General features: G+C 40.9%; 1 protein-coding gene across 1 annotated transcript in view; it reads right to left on the minus strand.

Annotated features, from left to right (window-relative positions):
- Positions 1–1,868: 1,868 nt before the first annotated feature.
- Positions 1,869–20,466, minus strand: part of LOC306932702 (flotillin-2-like) — a 20,454-nt gene continuing 1,856 nt past the window's right edge. The window contains exons 2-11 of the mRNA XM_079514602.1: positions 19,077–19,155; positions 15,173–15,263; positions 13,605–13,728; positions 12,548–12,666; positions 11,003–11,116; positions 9,282–9,401; positions 7,568–7,782; positions 6,978–7,161; positions 5,707–5,853; positions 1,869–4,154 (exon numbers count right to left, since the gene is read on the minus strand). Coding sequence (XP_079370728.1) covers positions 4,116–4,154; positions 5,707–5,853; positions 6,978–7,161; positions 7,568–7,782; positions 9,282–9,401; positions 11,003–11,116; positions 12,548–12,666; positions 13,605–13,728; positions 15,173–15,263; positions 19,077–19,155 — 1,232 coding nt within the window. The 3' untranslated portion in view covers positions 1,869–4,115. The remainder of the gene's footprint in view (positions 4,155–5,706; positions 5,854–6,977; positions 7,162–7,567; positions 7,783–9,281; positions 9,402–11,002; positions 11,117–12,547; positions 12,667–13,604; positions 13,729–15,172; positions 15,264–19,076; positions 19,156–20,466) is intronic.

The raw sequence follows: 20,466 nt of genomic DNA on the forward strand, positions 1-20,466 counted from the left end.
CACACGCACGTATTAACTGTATATATGATGCTTTCGGGTGTGCCAGTACAGTACAGTACAGTACAGTACAGTAGAGGGTACAGTAGAGGGACCGCCACACGGTAACTGTCATTTCTCAACCGTTTCGGACGCGGGGCGGCACGCCGGAACCGGCCCGGCCCCCTGGGCGCGTTCCTGGGGGTCTGGAACTTTTTAAAATCTTTGAGTCATTATAATACTGATGCTAGATGAACCCAGGCTTGTTTCTATTCCATGCCAGCTTGGAAAATCAACAATGGCTGACATTGTAGCCTACGCAAAGTGGAAATGCAAATTTGGAACTGAAGAGGAGGAGGAATTATACAAAGTAGGGTGATACAGATGACATCACGCGTACGACCAAATCAGTTGAGCTGATCCTGAGAACAATTTCCATAAAAGCCCCTATATCATGAGAAAGCCTGATTGTTCAAAATTGCATATTTGTGGGGATAGAAAACACACAGGGGAGCGCAAAAAAACAACTAATTTTGAAAAGTTGAATTTCATGTTGTAGGACCTTTAAACATCACGGTGGTTCTATATCCATGTAGCAATGAGTTTAAAACATCACAGTGATTCTCTATCCATTCCATTCAGCAATGTGTTTTGAACTTTTACAGTCTATGGTCATATACTCATAGTCATAACTAAACTAGGTTTACGGTAATAAATTGCAGGAGCGCTACTGGTATCCCTCAGGCCTTTAGCCTATATATGATTTGAATATGGGCTACAAACGTTAAAAACGCCAACGTGGTATAACAGTACTACACACAGGTGTGACCCAGTGAGGACCTGCAGTCTTTCCTCTGGACCCCTTGGGGCATCATAAACACCTCTTATTCTGCACCAGGCAGGATTGGTAGTGCAGTGGTTTTCAACCAGTGGTCCTTGAGGGGGTTCCAGGTGGTCGTCCCCAGCTAAATGATAAGTTGGTAACGAAATGGACCCTTATAGATCTTTAACTCTTGAGAGAATAAAATGAAACCAAATGGACCCTTGACTCAAGAGTTAAATTATTGTTAAACATCCGCATCAGATTTACAGGAAGTCTACACAATTTGAGAATGTAGATCAAGGTTTGCATGTTCTCTCCTATGGTACCAACATCAATACAGCATGGAATTTGTGGACAAAATCTTATCCAAGGATACCAAAATATTCTATGTTTTGGGCCTGAGAGGCTAAATCTCATCAAATAATGGGCCTCGAAATGAAAAGGGTTGAAAAACCACTGTGGTAGTGTAAATCTATGCTGTTGGACACCAACCTTTTTATCATTAGTTCCTGGGCAGTTTGTAGTCTCAGGCTTCGTACACACCTACACAACAAATGTTCGGTCCGTGTGCAATGTCTGATTGCTGTTTGATTGCTGCTCCAATTAATTTTCAATGGGAGTCACATGGTTTGACCAAACATTTTTGTTTGATGAGGGGGGAGCAATCTAACCTGACTCCGTCAGATGGGGCAGCAGAGAGTACACTGCCCCATCTGGCGGAGTCAGGTTAGGAGCAATCAGCAATCAAACACAAATGTTTGATCAAACCATATGACTCCCATTGGAAAAGCATTGTGGTGGCCCAAAAAAACGACCAAACATTGCTTGATTGGTGTTTGGTACGTGTGAATGAGGCCTCATGCAACATACTAATAGGGTAGAATAATTATCTTAACGTAATCAGTCCAGACGTCATCACTCATCAGTGTTGTGAGGCGTAAGCCAGGGAAAGGCTAGCCTAGTGCCAAACCATAGATGATCGTCTTGTGAAAACTCATCAATTATTGATGTTAATTGAATAATTGATGATCAATTATTCATCTATTTAAAATAATAATGCTAAATTGGGTTTCTTATGTAGACTTTCATTCAAGACTGCAGCGTAAACATATTGCAATGAATTTATTAGATGAACAGATGTGGACGTTAGACATGGAGGACATGCACTGATAAACATTGTAGACTCCGATGGACATTTGAGATACCGTAGTGTGCATGGATACAAACACTCACTGTACTGTACATCACATTGCGCATGAGAAAGGTATTCTTTTTTTTTGTTGTTAAAAGTGGTATATTTAGTAATTACATCTACTAAAGCTAGCATATCTTGAAGTGTTTTTGTCAACTAAACCTTTGCTTGGGAAAAAAGCAAAGCAAAAAGTCACAGTATTGTCAAATCACTATAGTTGTAATGAAGAAAACAAACCAGCAGAAATAATGAGGGACCAACCCAATCTACACAACTAACAGTCCTTTGTGTACCTGTTACTTATTTTGGATAATAACACCAAATCAGCATGCCAAAAAGCATTTTAAGGATGAATTATCCACCTTTTGCTACAATCATTTTATACAGCAGAAATATCACTGGAAAGTGAAGTACAACATAAAAATATGCAAGCAGAATAAAAAATAAACCTTCCATTACAAATCAGTTACCAATCGTAGAATGACCATTTAAATGGATGTTTTCACTTCATATAAACTTCAACTAAAACATTGTAAGGTGATGCACTGTACAAGTGTCAGCATATGTATAATAATCCATTTCACAATTATTAAACCAATAAAGATATATACCAGGCAGCACTTTCTAAAAACAAAAAGCATGTCTCTCCGACACTTAGAAAAATTGTACGTTTTACTGACCGAAAGTCCAAAAGGACTACTTAACATGGCTTATCATCTATTCATAGTGTAACCATTCAAGTGAATGGTTACAGAATCATCCCAGAAATCCCAATTTAAAATTTAAAAGCACTAAACAAAACATTAAACAATAAATTTGGTATTTATGTTTGGCAATTCACCATGCAATTCAACAGTAAGTCTTTTCATTTCAATAATTGACTTACAAGGAGACTGTTCTTTTGATAGTTTTGTCCACAAAGGTATGCTTAAATTACACGTACTTGAACACCCGTATATCAATTTTAACAGAAGTCAAAAGCATGACTCAAATAATATCAAACATTACAACACAACAAGCAAACTAGATTAGCATAGAATTCCCTATTTCCCTGTAACAAGGTATTTACAGATAAAAAGGCAACTTCTGTCAAGATGACAAAATATAACTGCCTCACCCTGAAGGGGAAAGGAACTGTTTGGAAATAACGTGTTCCTTGTGAAAAGAAGTGGTTTGGACTCCTCATGCATTGAAGGAAACATGAGGTCAGTCCGTTGCTCTCCCAAGGTTGGCAGAGGGAGGGTAGCGCCCAGGATTACAATTAGATAATTGACACTAGGTGGGGAAAAAAGGGTTTCAAAATCCGGGTGAAAAAAGTAAGATAGAGGTGGTTTGTGTAATTTGAGCACCTTGTTGCAATGTATAAATCGACAAGATAAATTAAATAACCAGAATAAAAGTGTAACATGTATGTCAGATTCATTACAAGGGAAAATCAAGGACGGTGTGTGACTGCGTGCATACGCACACACAGAATGCTATATATCTCATATATAGGGTTTATACTGTAAGTACAGGCAGAAAATGAAGTAAGGTTGCATTTACTCTATGACAACAAAGGAAGAGGTATGTGTAAATGATTTATTACACATGTAATGGTCAGATTAAAGCGACTGCATTGCCCTCTACACAGCAGGGCCCACTGTGCAGAAAGTCCTAAGAGAAGGTGGTAAGATCCTATCGTGAGTGACAATATGAACTCAATATGAACATTGATAAATCCTGTAATAAAACTTTATACAAAATGGACAAAGTATGCATACCGTACTGTGAAAAACAAATTTCTCCCACAATAAAATCTCAGCGAAAAAAACATTATTTTAATGGAGCAGCAGTACATGCCGATATTCTGGTCCTGAAGAAAGTAAAGGCCTGATTATACTTGCCGCGTCTGCGTATCCGCGAGGGTCCGTAGATGGTGGACTTACAAGTCCACCATCGTAGTGTACCCTCACAGCTAAGCACAAAGCATAATTTGGTCTTAAGGCACCAGAGGTTTTTCGGGGAAAAAATCCACTTGTATACAATATATAAAAACAACAAAAAAAATCTTCAAGTGTATTAAAGGCAGTCAATGTGAGTGCATACAACAGATATCAGAGGAGTAATATGGAGTCACTTTCTTTAGGCTTGAGCATTGGTCATCTTCTGCAGTAAAGGGATCTGTTGAAAACAAAAGGAGATTTCAATGAAGCAGATGTGCATTTTATACAACTTATATATTAGGAATGCCGATGAATATTGAACACATTTCTCCAAATCTAGGGAGACATGGTATCATTTAGTGCTTTAATGGCATTAGGAATGAAGGAATTCTTAAAGATGTTACGGTTATCTTTTGGTACTTTGTACCGTCTACCAGAGGGAAGTAGTTCGAACTCCCTGCAGAGTGGATGAGAGGAGGTCCTTTGCTATCTTGACAGCTTTTTTTCGAAGTACTTCCTTGTAGATACAACGTAATTGTTTCTGTCTCTTCCCAATGATTTTTGAGGCTAGGTTCACTATTCGCTGCTATTCGCAGTTCTTGCTTGAACAGTTCTATGAGGAGACTGTACAGACCTCCGCAAAAGCTTTATACAGCTGTTTTTGAATAACATATCAATTAACATTTGACTATTTTAAAAGAAGAATATGAAGACGTGAACTTTTTATGTGCAACTACCAGTTGCACACGAAGGATTCTGTATAACCAGGACCGATGAAAGTAAAATATGCATGAGTACTGGCCAATAAATATTTTATAGATATGACATTAAGCAAGGAGCATCGTGGAACTATTTAAAACAAGAGGGTTGCGCACATCCAGTCCCTCGCTGGTGCTGGACAAAGGTTGATACAGTATAAAAGAAGAGGAAGTCCGCACACAGCTCAGCTCCACAGTCTTTTATTTGTTTAATTTTGAGAGCCCACGCAAAACTGCCCAAAAATCACTTTCACCTAGAAAATCCATTCACATTTTTGAGTGGTGTAAACCACTCCTACAACTGGCTTTTGTGTTTGAGTGGTGTAAACCACTCCTACAACTGGCTTTTGTGTGCATAAAAAAATGACCATGGTTGCTATGTTCAAAATAATTTCTGACGTAATTAAATCACACCCGGGTGAACTGGATGACCGTAGCAACCGTGGTCATTTTCTCTGCGCAAAAAAAGCCAGTTGTGAAATCACATCCGGGTGTGATACATACATTTATCAAAAATGATAGCTTTTTTTACTTAACATATTTTGTGTGATTTCATTACGTCAGACATTACGTCAGACCACAGCTGATCATGCTATATAAAACCTTACACCACTCAGTTCACACGGGTGTGATTTTTTATAATTCAGCTGACTGTGGAGACATATGCTGGAACTTTTTACTTTGAAATGTTTGATGGTTTCTGAGTTATTTAATTTAAACACCAAATGCATTCTCAATGGCGAAAACACAAACTTTGGCACCACGTATTAAAAATCATTGTTTTGATTATTTTTTATTAAAAAATTAAAAAGATATATATATATATATATATATATATATTTTTTTTTTTTTCAAAGACGTCCACAGACGTCTTGGTCTCTGCCCGTGCGGTAATACCAAAGACGTCCACAGACGTCTTGGGCACAAAATGTGTTAAAACACTGACGTGTACTAGCACGACATTTCAGCCATAGCAGGTGACAACAATCGTGGAACTAAAGCAACTATACTGTTGGTTCCCATAATGCTTACCTTTGTGATATCCACTCCAGTGAGAGCGTTCACAGATACAGGAAGTTCAGCCAAGAGGCGGTTTAGCTCCCCTCCACGGCCTCCATCCCCACTCAGGATGACAATCTCAGCCGTCTTGGCCAGTGGTGCTGCCACCTTGCCAGCAATCTGTGAAGATATGGCACAGTAACATTGTTTAAAGACCTGAGACAAAATGTCTTCTGAATCCTGACAGTTTTCTGAAAAACCTCTCAGATGTCTTCTAAATCCTGACAGCCTATCAGTGGTGCTCAAACCTTTTCATGTCAAAGACACCCAGAATTATCTGAATTTGTCCGTGGGCCCCCCATCTGAAAATATGGGGTCCCAGAAGCAAAATATGTTGCCCCAGAAGCAAATAAGAGTTAAAAACGTGCTGTAAAAGAATATATATTCAAAGATTTGCACAAGTGTTCACAATTTAAAAACAATAGCAGATCTACAAGGCACTCTGAGCTATTTCTCAACAGCTAAAGTATACAATAATGGTTAAAAGTGGTTAAACGCTACGGTGCCATAGATGCGTTCTAGGTCTTAATGGGTTAAAGGTAGTGTTAAGTGTTTTGTTTTAATGAAAGTTAAAGCTCTATATTCAGGTAGTAGTCATTGCTTTAGAGCAGTGGTTCTCAACCAGTGGTCTGCAGCTTTAAGAATTATACAGGAAAGTCTCTTTCTCACATGCCAGGATGATGTCATAAACAGCTGAAGTGAATCACGAGACAGCTGATCATGATAGCAAGCCTGGTATCAATAAATCTTTATCTTAGGTCATGTAAAATAAAATTCCATGATGACATCATGTCGCGTTCCGTAAACAATTTATCCATTTCTCCCATAACGGCTGTGACCCAAAAGAGAAATCAGGGACCCAAACTAGTGAAAATAGCAGATCTACAAGCTCACAACGTGTCACATCGCACTGTGTTGTGAGCTTGTAGATCGCTATTTTCACTACTTTGTTCTAATTTATGGAATTTCTTCGATTTGATTTCGTCATGAAATTACTGAAAAGGTAATTTAATTTAGGTTTTAATTCATGACAAGTTTCGCTATTTTTGGGAGTGTTTTTTTAAAATATTTTGAAATAATTAAAAACAAAATGTAGCAAACAAAAAAATTGAGGGACCCATAAAAATGTGTCTGCGACCCACAAACGGGTCCCAACCCAGTGTTTGGGAAACAGTGAAATAGACAGCATCCTTCCTCAGTGTGTTGCTTATGAGCCTTGATGATGTAAATTGTAAAATTGTTACCTTTGGCAGGGCCTCCAGGACCAGGGCAATCTTGGCTGCCTCTCCATACTGCAAGTAGGCATCAGCCTTCAGCCTCATCTTCTCGGCCTCCGCCTTGCCGATCGCCTCGATGGAGGCTGCCTCTGCTCCGCCGATCTTTCTGATCTTCTCCGATTCGGCCTGGGCTAACAGAACCTTCCGCAACCTGACAGAGAAAAAAAACACACTGCCATCTCTAGTAGCCAATTCCCCCTCTGAACACTGAAATATATTGATCCTTTCTGGTGCTTTGAAAGAATGGTATGGAAATGTTACTGACATGAAGCACTAAATGGTAGACACATATTCAATTGTTTTATAGCAAGAAAACCCTGGATTTTATGTCTGTGAGCCAATTATCTAAGTTGTCTTTATTACAGCTGGGGCAACTGCAATGTGGTGCCAGTGTGCCACAAGCATTTTGAACCTAGCATCTAAAAGCAAAGCAATATATTTTCTATTGTTTTATCATGCAATTTAAAGATTTCACATGGAAATCAGCAGTATGGACAACACATGATCAATGCGAATGGAAATGGTGTGTCTATGGATGGTAATGGGAACACACTCACTTATGCCCCTCGGCCAACTGCTCTATTTTGTAGGCCTCTGCCTCGGCAGGCCTCTTAACAGTGGCGATCAGCTCCTTTTCGGTGCGGTCAATCTCCTTCTCCTCAATGGTGATCTGCTTCTTTCTCTGCACTACCTCGATCTCAATCTCCTCAAGACGGATCTTCTGCTGCTCCTTGGCTGCCTGTAACTCGTAGGCCAGCTGGGCATCTGCTTTCTGAGAGAGAAAGACAGATGAACAGACGGACGGACAGACGGACAGACAGACAGACACCCACATACACACAATGTCAATAGAGGGTATGCACATGACATCATCGTACCTGGAAGTTATGCAGGAACGCCCACTGAGTGGAAAAAAACTACTTTCTGGCCTTGACAGCCCATTCATCCAAACAGAAAAGTCCTGTCTGATTGCATTAAACAATGTTAAACTCACCAACATTGCAGCTGAACGAAAAGCTTGAATTATAGCAAAGTTTTTGTTTCATGAAAATCCACCATAGCAACATTATGAGCTACATTCTGTCAAGAAATGCCCTGCATTTGATTATTTTTCTAAGTGTCAGAGTTTGGAAGTGCTTGTTTTCAATTACACAACATTTCGCTGCCTCCTGCATTATTATTTAGAAACGGGTGGTACGCAGGACGGTTGAGTGATTTCCAACGAGCGCTTCCAAACTCCAACACTCCATGCTGCTCAATGTTTTGCCATGAGGGGGGCGTGTCCTGATTGGACAATCATGCATGTGCATCAACGGCGTCAACTTTGGGAGTGCCTGAGGGCTTGGGCGCCCACTGAAAAAAGAATAAGCCAAATAGCACCCACTGAGATTAAGGCTGAAGATCCCCTCCCCCTGGTCATTTTGTCACGTAGGCACACACCTTTACGGTGTTCACAGAACAGGTATTCAAATGCTAATACGGTGGCTTTGTTCCAGTGACCTCACGGTTCATTCACACTCCGTCTCCTGCAGCAACACAACACTAACACAGTCAGCGGCGAGGCTGCTGTCTGTGTAGTGTACCGTCGGCCCGTCTGTAAAGAGCCATGAGTCTGGAGGGGAGGGGAGGGCAGCAACACCGCCGGCCAATCTCCACACTGACTTGAGACTTGACAAGCCATCTCAGCCAAAATATCCCAAAACAATGTCCGGGGAACAGAACTGTTCCTTTTCCTCAGACTACTTTTACTTAAAAGGTAAGATGCAGTGGCTGTAATTGGGTCACGGATCTTGCTTTCGTGAGCAATGGTGTATGAGATTGGTAATACAAATCATGACATTGTTAGACCATCTGGGGGAAATAAATAAATAAATCTGTGTCGTCGTCGTCCCACCTAGCTAAAGGTAAAATCCACCCGCCGCTTATGGCTGAAACAATTTAATTATTTACTGTTGATCATGCTGAAATGTTGAAACAAGATGCTGAAACAATTTAATGTGTTCGTTAATTGTTGTGAACTGAAAGCGCGCACCACTGTATTTATTAGCAAACTGTAAATACAGTACCAAAAAAAGGTTTTTTCCCCGCTGCGGCGGGGGGGGGGGGGGGGGGGGGGGCACCCACTGCCGTTATAGGAACCTGCCGCCCCTGATGTGCATACTCTATAGCTGAGACAACATCACCGTTTAAAAAAAACATAAACTGTGTTTAGGCGATGCCGTTGGGCCGCAGCGAGTGCTTGAAAGGCCATTTCAAAGCTCAAACACCGACCTTGGTGTTGACCTCTTGGTTGAAAGAGGCTTTCTGCAACTCCAGCTCCCGCTTCGAGTCAGCCATTAAGGTATCTGCCTGGAACTTCTTGTCCATCATCTCCCTCTTACACTCTGCCTCCTAGAATTGTGCAGAGAAAAAAATAAGTATTAAGTACTAATAAACGTATTTGTGTGTAATGCTGCTCCCATACATATAATGTTGCATTGGTCCTGGTAAGATGCAAAGAAGCTTTATTTTTTTGTCACACGCTTAGCACTTTCAATTATAACAAATGACACAAATGATCATCCCCTGTATCGCTTCTTCAACTTCATGCCATCTCATCTGGACAAAGATACAGAACCTTGGGGGTGGGAAACGTAGTTTTTAGTAGGAGTTTTGTCCCCTCGGCCACCGCAGCCTTAACCCATTTTGGGGCGGGAACCCCTTTTGGTGTTAGCATTATGTTATGCTTTAGCTATTGAAAAATAGCAGATCTACAAGCTCATAGCGCGCCACCGAGTGGCGCGCTACGAGCTTGTAGGTCTGCTATTTTTGAAAAATCGAAGAACGACTGACATAGAAACATAGCTTTTTCAGAAAACTGTCAACTGTCAAAGACATTTTTAGAATCTGATCTCAGGTCAAAATGGGTTAAACAAACTGCCACACCGATGGGAGGGTTCCGAGTACAGTGGGGACCTCATGTATGTACTATGTACTGTATCTCAGTAACATGTTGTTCTGAGCTACAGTATGGTTTTATGTTGTTATTCTGTTGATGTTGAACAGACTGTGAGGACAAATATCCCTTCGGGACAATAAAGATTATTATTATAATTATGTTATGGCAGTACCGAACTGTCAAATATTGATCTATCATTCCATGATTGTATGTGGCTGGGAGGCCTGTCTTAATCCAATCAACCCCCTTTGATCAAGCTGTATGTAAAAGACAGCTTGATGTCACACCTATTGTGTTTGTTATGAGAGCCTGCTGGGCTTGGCATAGCTATGGCTAGGGAGTTCCTGTCTCAGTGGGGAGGCGACAGCCAAGACAGTCAGAGCGTCTGTATTGTATTGTACTTTTGTTGATGGTCATGTTTATCTGTGGACCTGCATCTATATAGTAGGGTGAGAAGCTGGTGAGAAGCTTAGGTCGTCTGGTGGGGAGGAGACCACGAGAGAGAGATGTGCTGAGGGAGAGAATACCGAGAGCCTGCTAGACTGAGAGATGCCGCTTGTTGCTGTTCTTCTGAATATACATTCACTAATTTAGGCATTTAGCAGACGCTCTTACTCCAGAGCGACTTACATTAGGCAAGAACAAAAAAGCATAGGAATACATCACATATATAAAATGCATTTATCATGAAACATGCGTAAGCTAAGAACGTAACTAGAATATATCTATATAATGACACTATATATATAAACTATACATATATACTATACTATGCTATACATATGTACTATGAAGTATGTACTATGAAGACTACATACAATGCAATTATTGTGCTGTCTACATGACATGCTATAAGTCTGTTTCAAATGCTATCTAAGTCTAAAAAGTGCTATCTAAGGGGGTAGGGAGTCTGAAAAGGTGGGTTTTCAGACTACGGCGGAAGATTGTGAGTGATGCTGCAGTTCTCATTGCAACGGGAAATGCATTCCACAGTTTTGGGGCCAGAAGGGCCACTAACATTCCATAACAATTATTAAGCGGGGGGCCTACTTACTCGTATCCCAGCATCTCTCTCAGCCTCAGCCACACCGATGTCTGCATCCCTCTGTACAGCTGCAGTCTGAGTCTTCCCAAGCGAGCTCAGGTAATCCACCTTGTCATATACATCCTGGAATAGACATGAATAAGTATTAAACATCCACGCACACTGTCGCACAGAATGTCACTTCATGAGATTTCTTCTTTTGGGCAATTTTGTGCTTTATTTAGATCTGGAACTGAACCATCGAGGTTGAGTTTTCTTTGTGGTTGACGCACTATCCGGACAGTTACCGGCACACCCCAACATATGAGGTTTCATTGCACAATAAATTGCTCAACATATTCTTAAAGGACCACTTCACCACTTTTCAACCTATCTTCAAATAATAGGTCCTCACTAATAATCATGAAAAAATGGCGCAATTCTTTTCTACTCGGTCTGTGTCTCATAGGAGGGCTGTGGGCAGTTCAGAAACCGTCTTCCAGTGACATCATCGATGGGGAATACAAGCCAATAAAAACTGCAGGCTTTCTAGTCCTGAAAAGTTGCAATGCGAAAATGGAAGCCATCGTTCTCACGATAATGAAAATCTAAAATTTTTTGTAAAAAAATCTTGTTTAAAAAATAATCTGCCTAATGATGATGTCACTGGAAGACGGTTTCTAAACTGCCCACAGCCCTCCTATGAGACAGACGGAGTAGAAAAAATCGTGCCATTTTATCATGATTATTAGTGAGGACCTATTATATGAAGATAGGTTGAAAAGTGGTGAAGTGGTCCTTTAAGATGATCTCAAATAAAGACAAAATGAAAACAACCGACCATATTTTGGTTACAAGCTAACTACAGTATACAGAAACAGGCTAATCTCGAGCAAGGTACTATGGTCACTCCCATTATGCTTCAGTTAGTTATCAAGACTCAACATTGCTACTGCTAGGACAACTGCCAATTTTCTGGCATCTGCATTTTAAATCCGTAATTCTGGCTATGACTGAACAGATGACTGTAATAGAGGCGTTATCTTTAATTGCTGGAAACATGATGGTGCTGTTGACCCACCATACTTTAAAGACTAGTTTTTTGTTTTGTTCTGTTTTTTTGTGTAGAGCAGGGGTGCCCAAAAGGTAGATCGTGATCTACCAGTAGATCACAGAGGCTGTGCAGGTAGACCACATGACATGGCCCTAAAAATATGCAATTTAAATAAATAATACACTATTTTTGGCATCTGCCACTTGAATTAAGGTGACTGCACTTGATTGATTGACATCAAAAAGGGCAGCTCAAACCCACATGTTTTCAAAAGTGTTTCGCACAAACATCAGTATTACAAAAAAGAAAAAGAAGTGCATTTGTCTAATATGTAACTATTTTCAGCAATGGGATAATATATATATTTTTTGGTGGGTAAATCTGGTTGAGCTGGTAGTAGCTCTCAAGTCTAAAAGGTGTGGGCACCCCTGGTGTAGAGGGACAACAAATTGAAGCCAGAGAAAGGGATGACATACAAGACATTTGCCTTTGCCACCACCAGGCACCCTATTTGGACCTACCTTAATGGTGAAGCTGAGAATCTCGATGCCCATCCTGCCCACATCGGGTGAGGCCACCTCCCTGACCAGCTTTGCAAACTCGTCCCTGTCCTGGTAGATCTGTTCCACTGTCAGGGTGCCTGTATTTAAGGAGCATATTTAAACACTGCGACATACTAGCGTCATGTCCAGGGGGTGTACTTGTACATCAAGCTGCCTCACGCTACAGAAACAGGAGATAGGCTCCTGCCCTATGGGCCTCATGGCTCGCCAAGGCTACTTATATTTAAACACCTCTTGGAAGGAATACTAGATAACTCACCCCTTTCACCAACTAGAGAAAGTAGAGACATCTTTCTTCATTGCCTTTAGACCTATAAGACTCATTCTCTCCCCATGGGTAAAATTGTATATATATATCCCGGTACCACTGGCGAATTATCCATAATCCAATTTAAAAGGATATATTTTCTGGCCAGAACTAAGAATTTTTGAAGAAGCATAACATTAGATGGGTTCAGGGACATGGTCCGGTCTGGAATCCTGAGCAGAAAGAGACCTGGTTTCTTTTCAATTTTACATTTTTTTTTACATTTAAATTAGATTTATCTCTTTGGAAACAGAGGACCAGAATTTTGAGATTGTCCCAAAAGCAGTGTATATAGTACGTTGTACGTATCTTTACATTTTGATGATAATGGAGATCTTAATCTCTATTCTATTCTATTAATAATCAATCGGAAAGCACAGCAAGCAAACTTGAAGATTTTTTGCTTATGTCTTTGTTGCACAACAAAAGGTGCCTTTGATCGACTACCAGCTGCATATGGTCTCAGAGAACAAGCTACGCCGCTACCACTTTTGAGGGCGAGTTGGAAAAGGGGTGAGTTATCCAGTTACCCATGGAAGTGTATTTAACACATCTCCAACTCAAAACATGTGAGGTAGGCTGTATTTAAAATGAGAAGGGCAAAATGAGTGACTAAACCAGAGAAGCCAAATCACTGGAGCTATATTTATCATTATTAAAATGTATGCAAACATGACCAGTCAGAAAGTCAAGATAAAATGTTCACACCTAGAATGGAGCGCAGGTGTCCTTCCAAGGTTTGCAAGATCACCGCTTTGATTTCTACCACCGTTTTACCCAGGAACTGCTCACAAGCCACTGCCAGCAAGTCCGGGTCTGTCATGATTTTCACCTGAATAAAAAGAAATACAGGGAGCTCTGCTCAGTGAAAACAGAACAAGACGGGGTCTACAACAGCAGTGATGCAAATTGAAATAGCCTGCATCCTTACACTCACTGAATTGAGAAAGGCCACAATCATGTCACCCTCCGGGGGTCCTGGGATGCAATACTGTACTCTAACATTGTTGAAGTAGAACTCATAAAATGTCCCTGGGACCCATTTAAAAGGCCACCCCTGGGTCCCAGGACCCATTACATTGAAACCCTATTTACATCACTGTAACAGCATGGCTTTCCAGTGCAGGGGTTAACACGAACGGTTGCCTGATTGGCTTGGGCAAGTAAAAATCAATTCGGGCAAGTGATGTTTGCCTGTTCTGGTTGCCTGAACAGGCAAATGGGTTTGAAGGGTTTTTCCATTTTGGAGTGTGTTTAGGGACTGGGTGGGAAGCATTCCTCACAGCTTTGTTCAGAGCACTCTCAAATATCCCTTATTCTCCTTGTCTGACACACAAATGGGAAAGCAGATATATACGCATGATATTAAGAACGTTATGTAACGTTATGTAATTTAGATAGCATTTTATGTAGACATAGCACTCTATAGTGTACGCATAGTGTCATTATATAAATATTTCACTGTTACGTATGATTCTTCATGACTATGTATTTGATGTATGACCATGTGTTGCTTACTGTAAATCGCTCTGGATTAAGAGTGTCTGCTAAATTTCAAATTGTAGCATTATAATTATGCAGATGTGCTGTGTACATCTGTGAAATCTTTGCATCATGCAGGTGGGGTAAAAAAAAGATAGCAGTAGCTACAATGCTTGTACACCCCAGTCTCCTACAATCTAATAATGAATTGCATTTTTATAGCGCTTTTCCAAGTGCTCAAAGCGCTTTACAATGGTTCATTCATTCATACATTGGGAGGTGAAGCGGCAACAGTCGACGCCAGCGTCCTCACTTCCCACATTCACACACCAATGGTGGTGAGCTCCGACCGACTCATTGGAGGGTGTAGGGTTCAGTGTCTTGCCCAAGGACACTTCGACATGTGGACAGGAGGAGCCGGGATTCGAACCGCCGACCCAGGGATCATTGGACGACCTGCTCTACCTCCTGAGCCACAGCCGCCCACTAGTAGTAGTAGTAGTCTACTTCTACTTTCACACCACATGGACCCTTACCATATTAATATAATATAGCACTAGTCTAATCAGTCATGTTATTGTTATCTCTCTCTCTCTAGCGCTCAGATTTTCTATCCTCTCTTCTCACAGAATACTACAAAACGTGCACACAAAAAACACCCACTGCTTTACAACAGAAAAACTGGGACGTGACCAATAAAGCTGATTCTTTATTACGTGTTTTACCTGAGTCACTCCTGTGTAACAGTAATATGTTTTACCTGAGTCACTCCTGTGTAACAGTATATGTTTTACCTGAGCCACTCCTGTGACAGTAATGGCCACCCCCTCTGCCGTCTCCACGTCCTCACATCTGGGCCCTAGAGTCATGATCTCGAGGGTAATCCTGGTGAAGACAATAAAATACATATACATTAAGTTGACATTTCAGGCATTTTGTTCCAGTGATTTAAAACAAGTGCAACTGTGTGGAAAACCGGCCAGGTTCTTACATATTGGCTAGGTTGTTACATATTTGTCCTAATGGTATGCAACAACATTGTTACATCACATCGTGTATGCTGCTGATACAGTAACAATATAACTGAGGAGTCACATGGGGTTGTATAATAAGTTATATTATTAACGCTGTACTTTCCAGTTGCAGTGAGTGAGGTCATTTTCTTTTCTCCACAGTAGGCTCTACAGATGTCAATCCATCCATCCAAATAAAAAATTCTACTTGCACACAAGCAGTGTTAATTTTTTCAGCAGATTTTGATTAAGTCTTAGTCTTTTGAATAACAGACCATTTAGTCTTAGTCCTTTAGTCTTCTGAAATTGTTTAGTCTTAGTCTAGTCTTAGTCCACTAAATATCAAACTCTTATGTCTTTTAGCCTTAGTCTTAATGCAATGTTAATTTTACCAGAGAAGATTTATATTAGTCTTAGTCTTTTAAATAACAAACCATGTAGTCTTAGTCCTATTTAGTCTTATGATATTTAGTCGATGAATGCACTCAGCATGTTTCATGACAATCATGACATTGACTTTTGAGAAAATCTTAAATATCATAAGAAATCTTATGATATTTAGTCAACTAAGACTAGACTAAGGTCTAGTCTTAGTTGACTAAATATCATAAGATTTTTAACACTGCACACAAGATATCTCAAAAGCCAATGGCATGATTGTCATGAAACATGCTGAGTGCATTCATACTCCCTGGAGGATTTATCATAGCTGTTCCACAACCTGTTCTAGACTCTAGCGCCATCCGCAGGTGAAAATGGCAACTTTTGCGCAGATGCAGCTTTCTAATAATCTAATAGCTACCCGTAATTTCCGGACTATAAAGCGCACCTGAATATAAGCCGCACCAGCTAAATTTAGGGAAAAAAACATATGTGTACATATACGTGTAAAAGCCACACTGGACTATAAGCCGCATAGAGGCCATAGAGATAGATTTAGAAGGTCCCCTAGTGGCCGTTAGCTGTAAAAATCCATAGATTAGCCACACCGTTGTATATGCCAGGGTACAGGGTTCAAAGCATGGGAAAAAAGTAGCGGCTTATAGTCCGGAAATTACGGTAATCACAAAATGATGAAGCCTAAAGAACTACATGGCCTCTAATGTCTACAGGCTGAATGTGAAGTTAGTGTGTGAAGTGTGACGATGTTACTAATGTTGCTCTGGAGAGGGAAGTCTGGAGCTCTCTGGTGGAGCTGTTTGCCCCCGTGACCCGACTACGGATAAGCGGTTGAAGATGGATGGATGGATGGATGGATATTTGGTACTTCTGTTGTTGCCACATTAACCTATTTTACACATGGTTGAAGAATTATGAAGAGCTACTGCAAATCATTAACTCATAACAAAGCACTCTTGGTTGCAACTAGGGGAAAGTGCCTTGCTTGTCAATCAACAATTGTGCACACAGCTTGCCTTTGATGATTACAGTTGATTAGTATGATTACAGAGTGGATTTTAAGATAACGGAAAGAGAAAGTCATTTGATAAAAGCTCCATCCATCCGTGGTTTCAGAAACCTCAGACTATTTTCCAAATGAGCAGGAATGGAACGCCTCGTCGTCATCCGTCATGTGAGAGCAATCACCTTACACTTGCTGGGAGGAAAACCAAGGAACTTCTCAGACAGCACAACATTCAGGTTATGCAGTCTGAGGTCATCCCTGGTTACTGGTTACCTAACCTCGGAAACCCAGACGTTTTTATTTCCAGGGAGAAAAAAAAGGTCTGGGTCCGAGTCCACTTCAATTTGGCATAGAGTAGCGCAAACGTCGATCACTCTGCTGATTTCTGATCGTCTGCACCTTATTAAATTGACGCACACACGCATAGATACACACTCCTCTCTCTCTCTCTGTCGCTCTAATTAATTAGTCTCATGTCCAGCCGCTGCGCACAGTTTCTGCCGGCGGATCCTGCCGGGAGCTGCCTATGCCATAGAAAGCATAGGTGAGTTCCAGGCTACTGGTTACCTAACCTCGCGTCACACCCCCCCCCCCCCCCCCCCCACACACTTATTGATATAGTAAACTATTTCAATAAGTACTTGAAGAAACTTGTCGGATTCATACGCCACATAAAGGCTTTAATTAATTGGGTATGTCCTAAAATGATGATGCAGGGAATTATTTTGGGTTAATTCTGATTCCGGTTTGGGGGTTTCGGCCTGATGACTACAAACTAGACTACAACATGACGTAAGTTATCATCCGCTCCTGACCGAAATGGTATGCCTCCCAAGCAAGTGGTTACCTACTTGTATCCTGCACTTAAAAACATGGCCTCTGACTTTGTCTCGTTGCAGCATGAACTGCTAAAACAGCCAACTGATACTAAATGCCTACAAAACCAAGGCCATGCTATTTTCTCCAAATAGCCTAGTCAATGTCCCCTCAAATATCACCACTCTGGATGGAGTATCCATCGAATGGGTTGAGTTGTATAAATATCTTGGGATTTGGTTGGACAGCAAGTTAAACTTCAAACACCACATTGACGCCTTGGCAAAAAAGCTTAAGTTCACGCTATACAGAGTGAGTCTCTTCTACAGAATGAAGTCCTGCTTTTCTAATGCTTCTTGCAAAAAGCTGGTTACAGGCCTCTTTCTGTCGCAGCTCGATTATGACGATACTGTCTACCGCTTTGCTAGTTCCTCAACTCTGAGCAAACTCGACCACCTGTTTCATGCTGCATTGAGGTTCATAACCAATTCCCCTATAGGACTCATCACTGTACTCTGTACGCTCTAGTGGGTTGCAAAAGTGGGTCTCTCAGTGGGTCTCTCAACCTCAGATCAAATGCTTGGCTGTGCTACGTCGTGCCCCCAACAAAATTTGAGGCTGGAAAAAAAAGCCTTGCTTATTTCGGACTCAAACTGGCTTCTGTGATTCCCCTAGTGAGCTTTAAAAGGATTGCCACCCATGGGCACACTTCCCATACACTGCTCCTGCTTTGACGTATAGCAAATGTTCGCTTGCTTTTTAGTTTACTAGCAAATTTCGTTGCTTAGTTTTTATTTATTAGTCTTTATTGGTTGCGTTATTAAACGTTCCTGTTCTCCCTTTGAGCTTCTTCGGTAGTGGGTACTGTATTTATGAGCGTTGTATGTCTGTCCTGTTTTTTTGTTACTGGCAGAGCTGTGTCACTTATTTTGCCTCTTCTCTTGGCCAGTTCACACTTGTAAAAGAGACTTCAGTCTCAATGTGTTTTTTACTGGTTAAATAAAGGTTAAATAAAAAAAAAATAACATATACATATGAAACTGAGTGCCTATTCTTATTTCTGTGAAAAATACACTTGATTTTCCCCATTTCACATGGTCACATTGTTGTTATTATAGGAATTATAGGAAGTGTCTGTGAAGTCATGTGTTACTGTTTAATATATATATATATATATATATATATATATATATATATATATATATATATATATATCTCAATATTTTAAGTAACTGGCCCAAGCGGACAAGTGAAATGTGGAGTCAGCTGGCCGGGAGTATTTACTGTAAATAGTGCGTCTGGGCAAGCGGGCCAATTACAATATTTAGCCACGACCTCTGTTAGTGTATACGTATGCAAGTCCTGTATAGTTATAGTCCTACATGAATTGCTTAGTGGTGGCTTGTCACTGCATACTTAACAGTAATGTGTTAATGTGTTTGTGTCGAGTAGTAGCATCATCACCTGTTAACATTTGAGAGGAGGCACCATGCCCAGGAATATCCTCCTATCGTGTAGGTGCTCTCGCTGTTACAACAGCCACCTGGATGGAAGAAAATGAAGTATTAATGTTTGACCTAGCTATAAATAACACAGTGTAACGACCCTGCAAAAGACCCGGCCGTAACTTGCTCCTCCAAGGGAGCTAGCTCTCTTGGCGTGACTTGTTGCCTGCCGGTCTGCCGAGTTGGAGATCGGGGTTCGATTCCAGCTCGGTGCGCTAAACTTTACAATATCCTCTAGCCTGGCATAGCTTGCTCGCTCTAGGATCCTTGATTGAACAGAAATAGTGAGGGAAGTACGTAATAGACTCACAAGTATCATGTCTCAAAATGCTTCACATAACTAGAGACAATCTCTTCTGTTGTTAAGACTGGGTGGAAACATTGTGGCGTTGACATGTCTGGTGTGCTAAGCATATAAACTCAGCAACAAAAGTCCGGAAACTTAACTTTGTTCCATTATTTCTCCACTTTAATCTGGTTCTGGTTCTCCACTTCATGTGAGTCCACACCATCTATTGGCACAATGGACAGTCTTAACATCACATCCCGCGTTTTAAGATTCTGATACCAATTGGTATTGTATTTTATATGATTTCAATCATTGATTACAACGAGGTATAGATTGTAAGGGTCGGTCGTTCGTGGAATGAGCAACACAGCTACACGTGTGGGTAGCGCCTGCAAAAATGTTGCCAAAATGGCAAGTGGTTGGAATTCAACCCTTTGCTATGAGTTGCTTTAATAGTGGATTGGATGATTGCACTCTCCCACAGTAATAAGGGAAAATAAACACATAATGGCCATTTTTACACTTTATTAACTTTACACTCGGTGTTAGGGAACTCGGTAGCGGGAGGAAGATCCATGCGCAGCCACAACAACTTGGCATGGTATGGGGCAGTATCTCTCACAGGCAAGACAGAACTTGAAGTTGAAGGCAATATCAATGCAGTGATGCGGGATGAGATTCTCTTCAGAATCTGGGACCTAACTCCATCCTCCAGGATGACAACGCTCTCCCGCCATGGTCATGGTGGGTGATATGGCTGACTTGGTTGTATAGCTCGTAGTCACGATGCCAACAAAATCTTTATTTTTCCAACGTTTCGGCAACAAGTTGCCTTCTTCAGGGAATGTGGTGACGTTGGAAAAATAAAGATTTTGTTGGCATCGTGACTACGAGCTGTGCGGCCTCTCTCCTTTCTCAGTCATAGTTTTATCTCTTGCGGTCAGCACCTCCCCACTACTGGTGTGCGCTCCTACCTTCCTGTTTGTTTGATGACTTGGTTGTATAAACATAATTATGAACTTGAATGGATTTAATGTGTGTACAAAGTGATTGTTCGATT

Source organism: Electrona antarctica (genome assembly GCF_951216825.1).
Source record: "Electrona antarctica genome assembly, chromosome: 11".
Taxonomy (NCBI): Eukaryota; Metazoa; Chordata; class Actinopteri; order Myctophiformes; family Myctophidae; genus Electrona; species Electrona antarctica.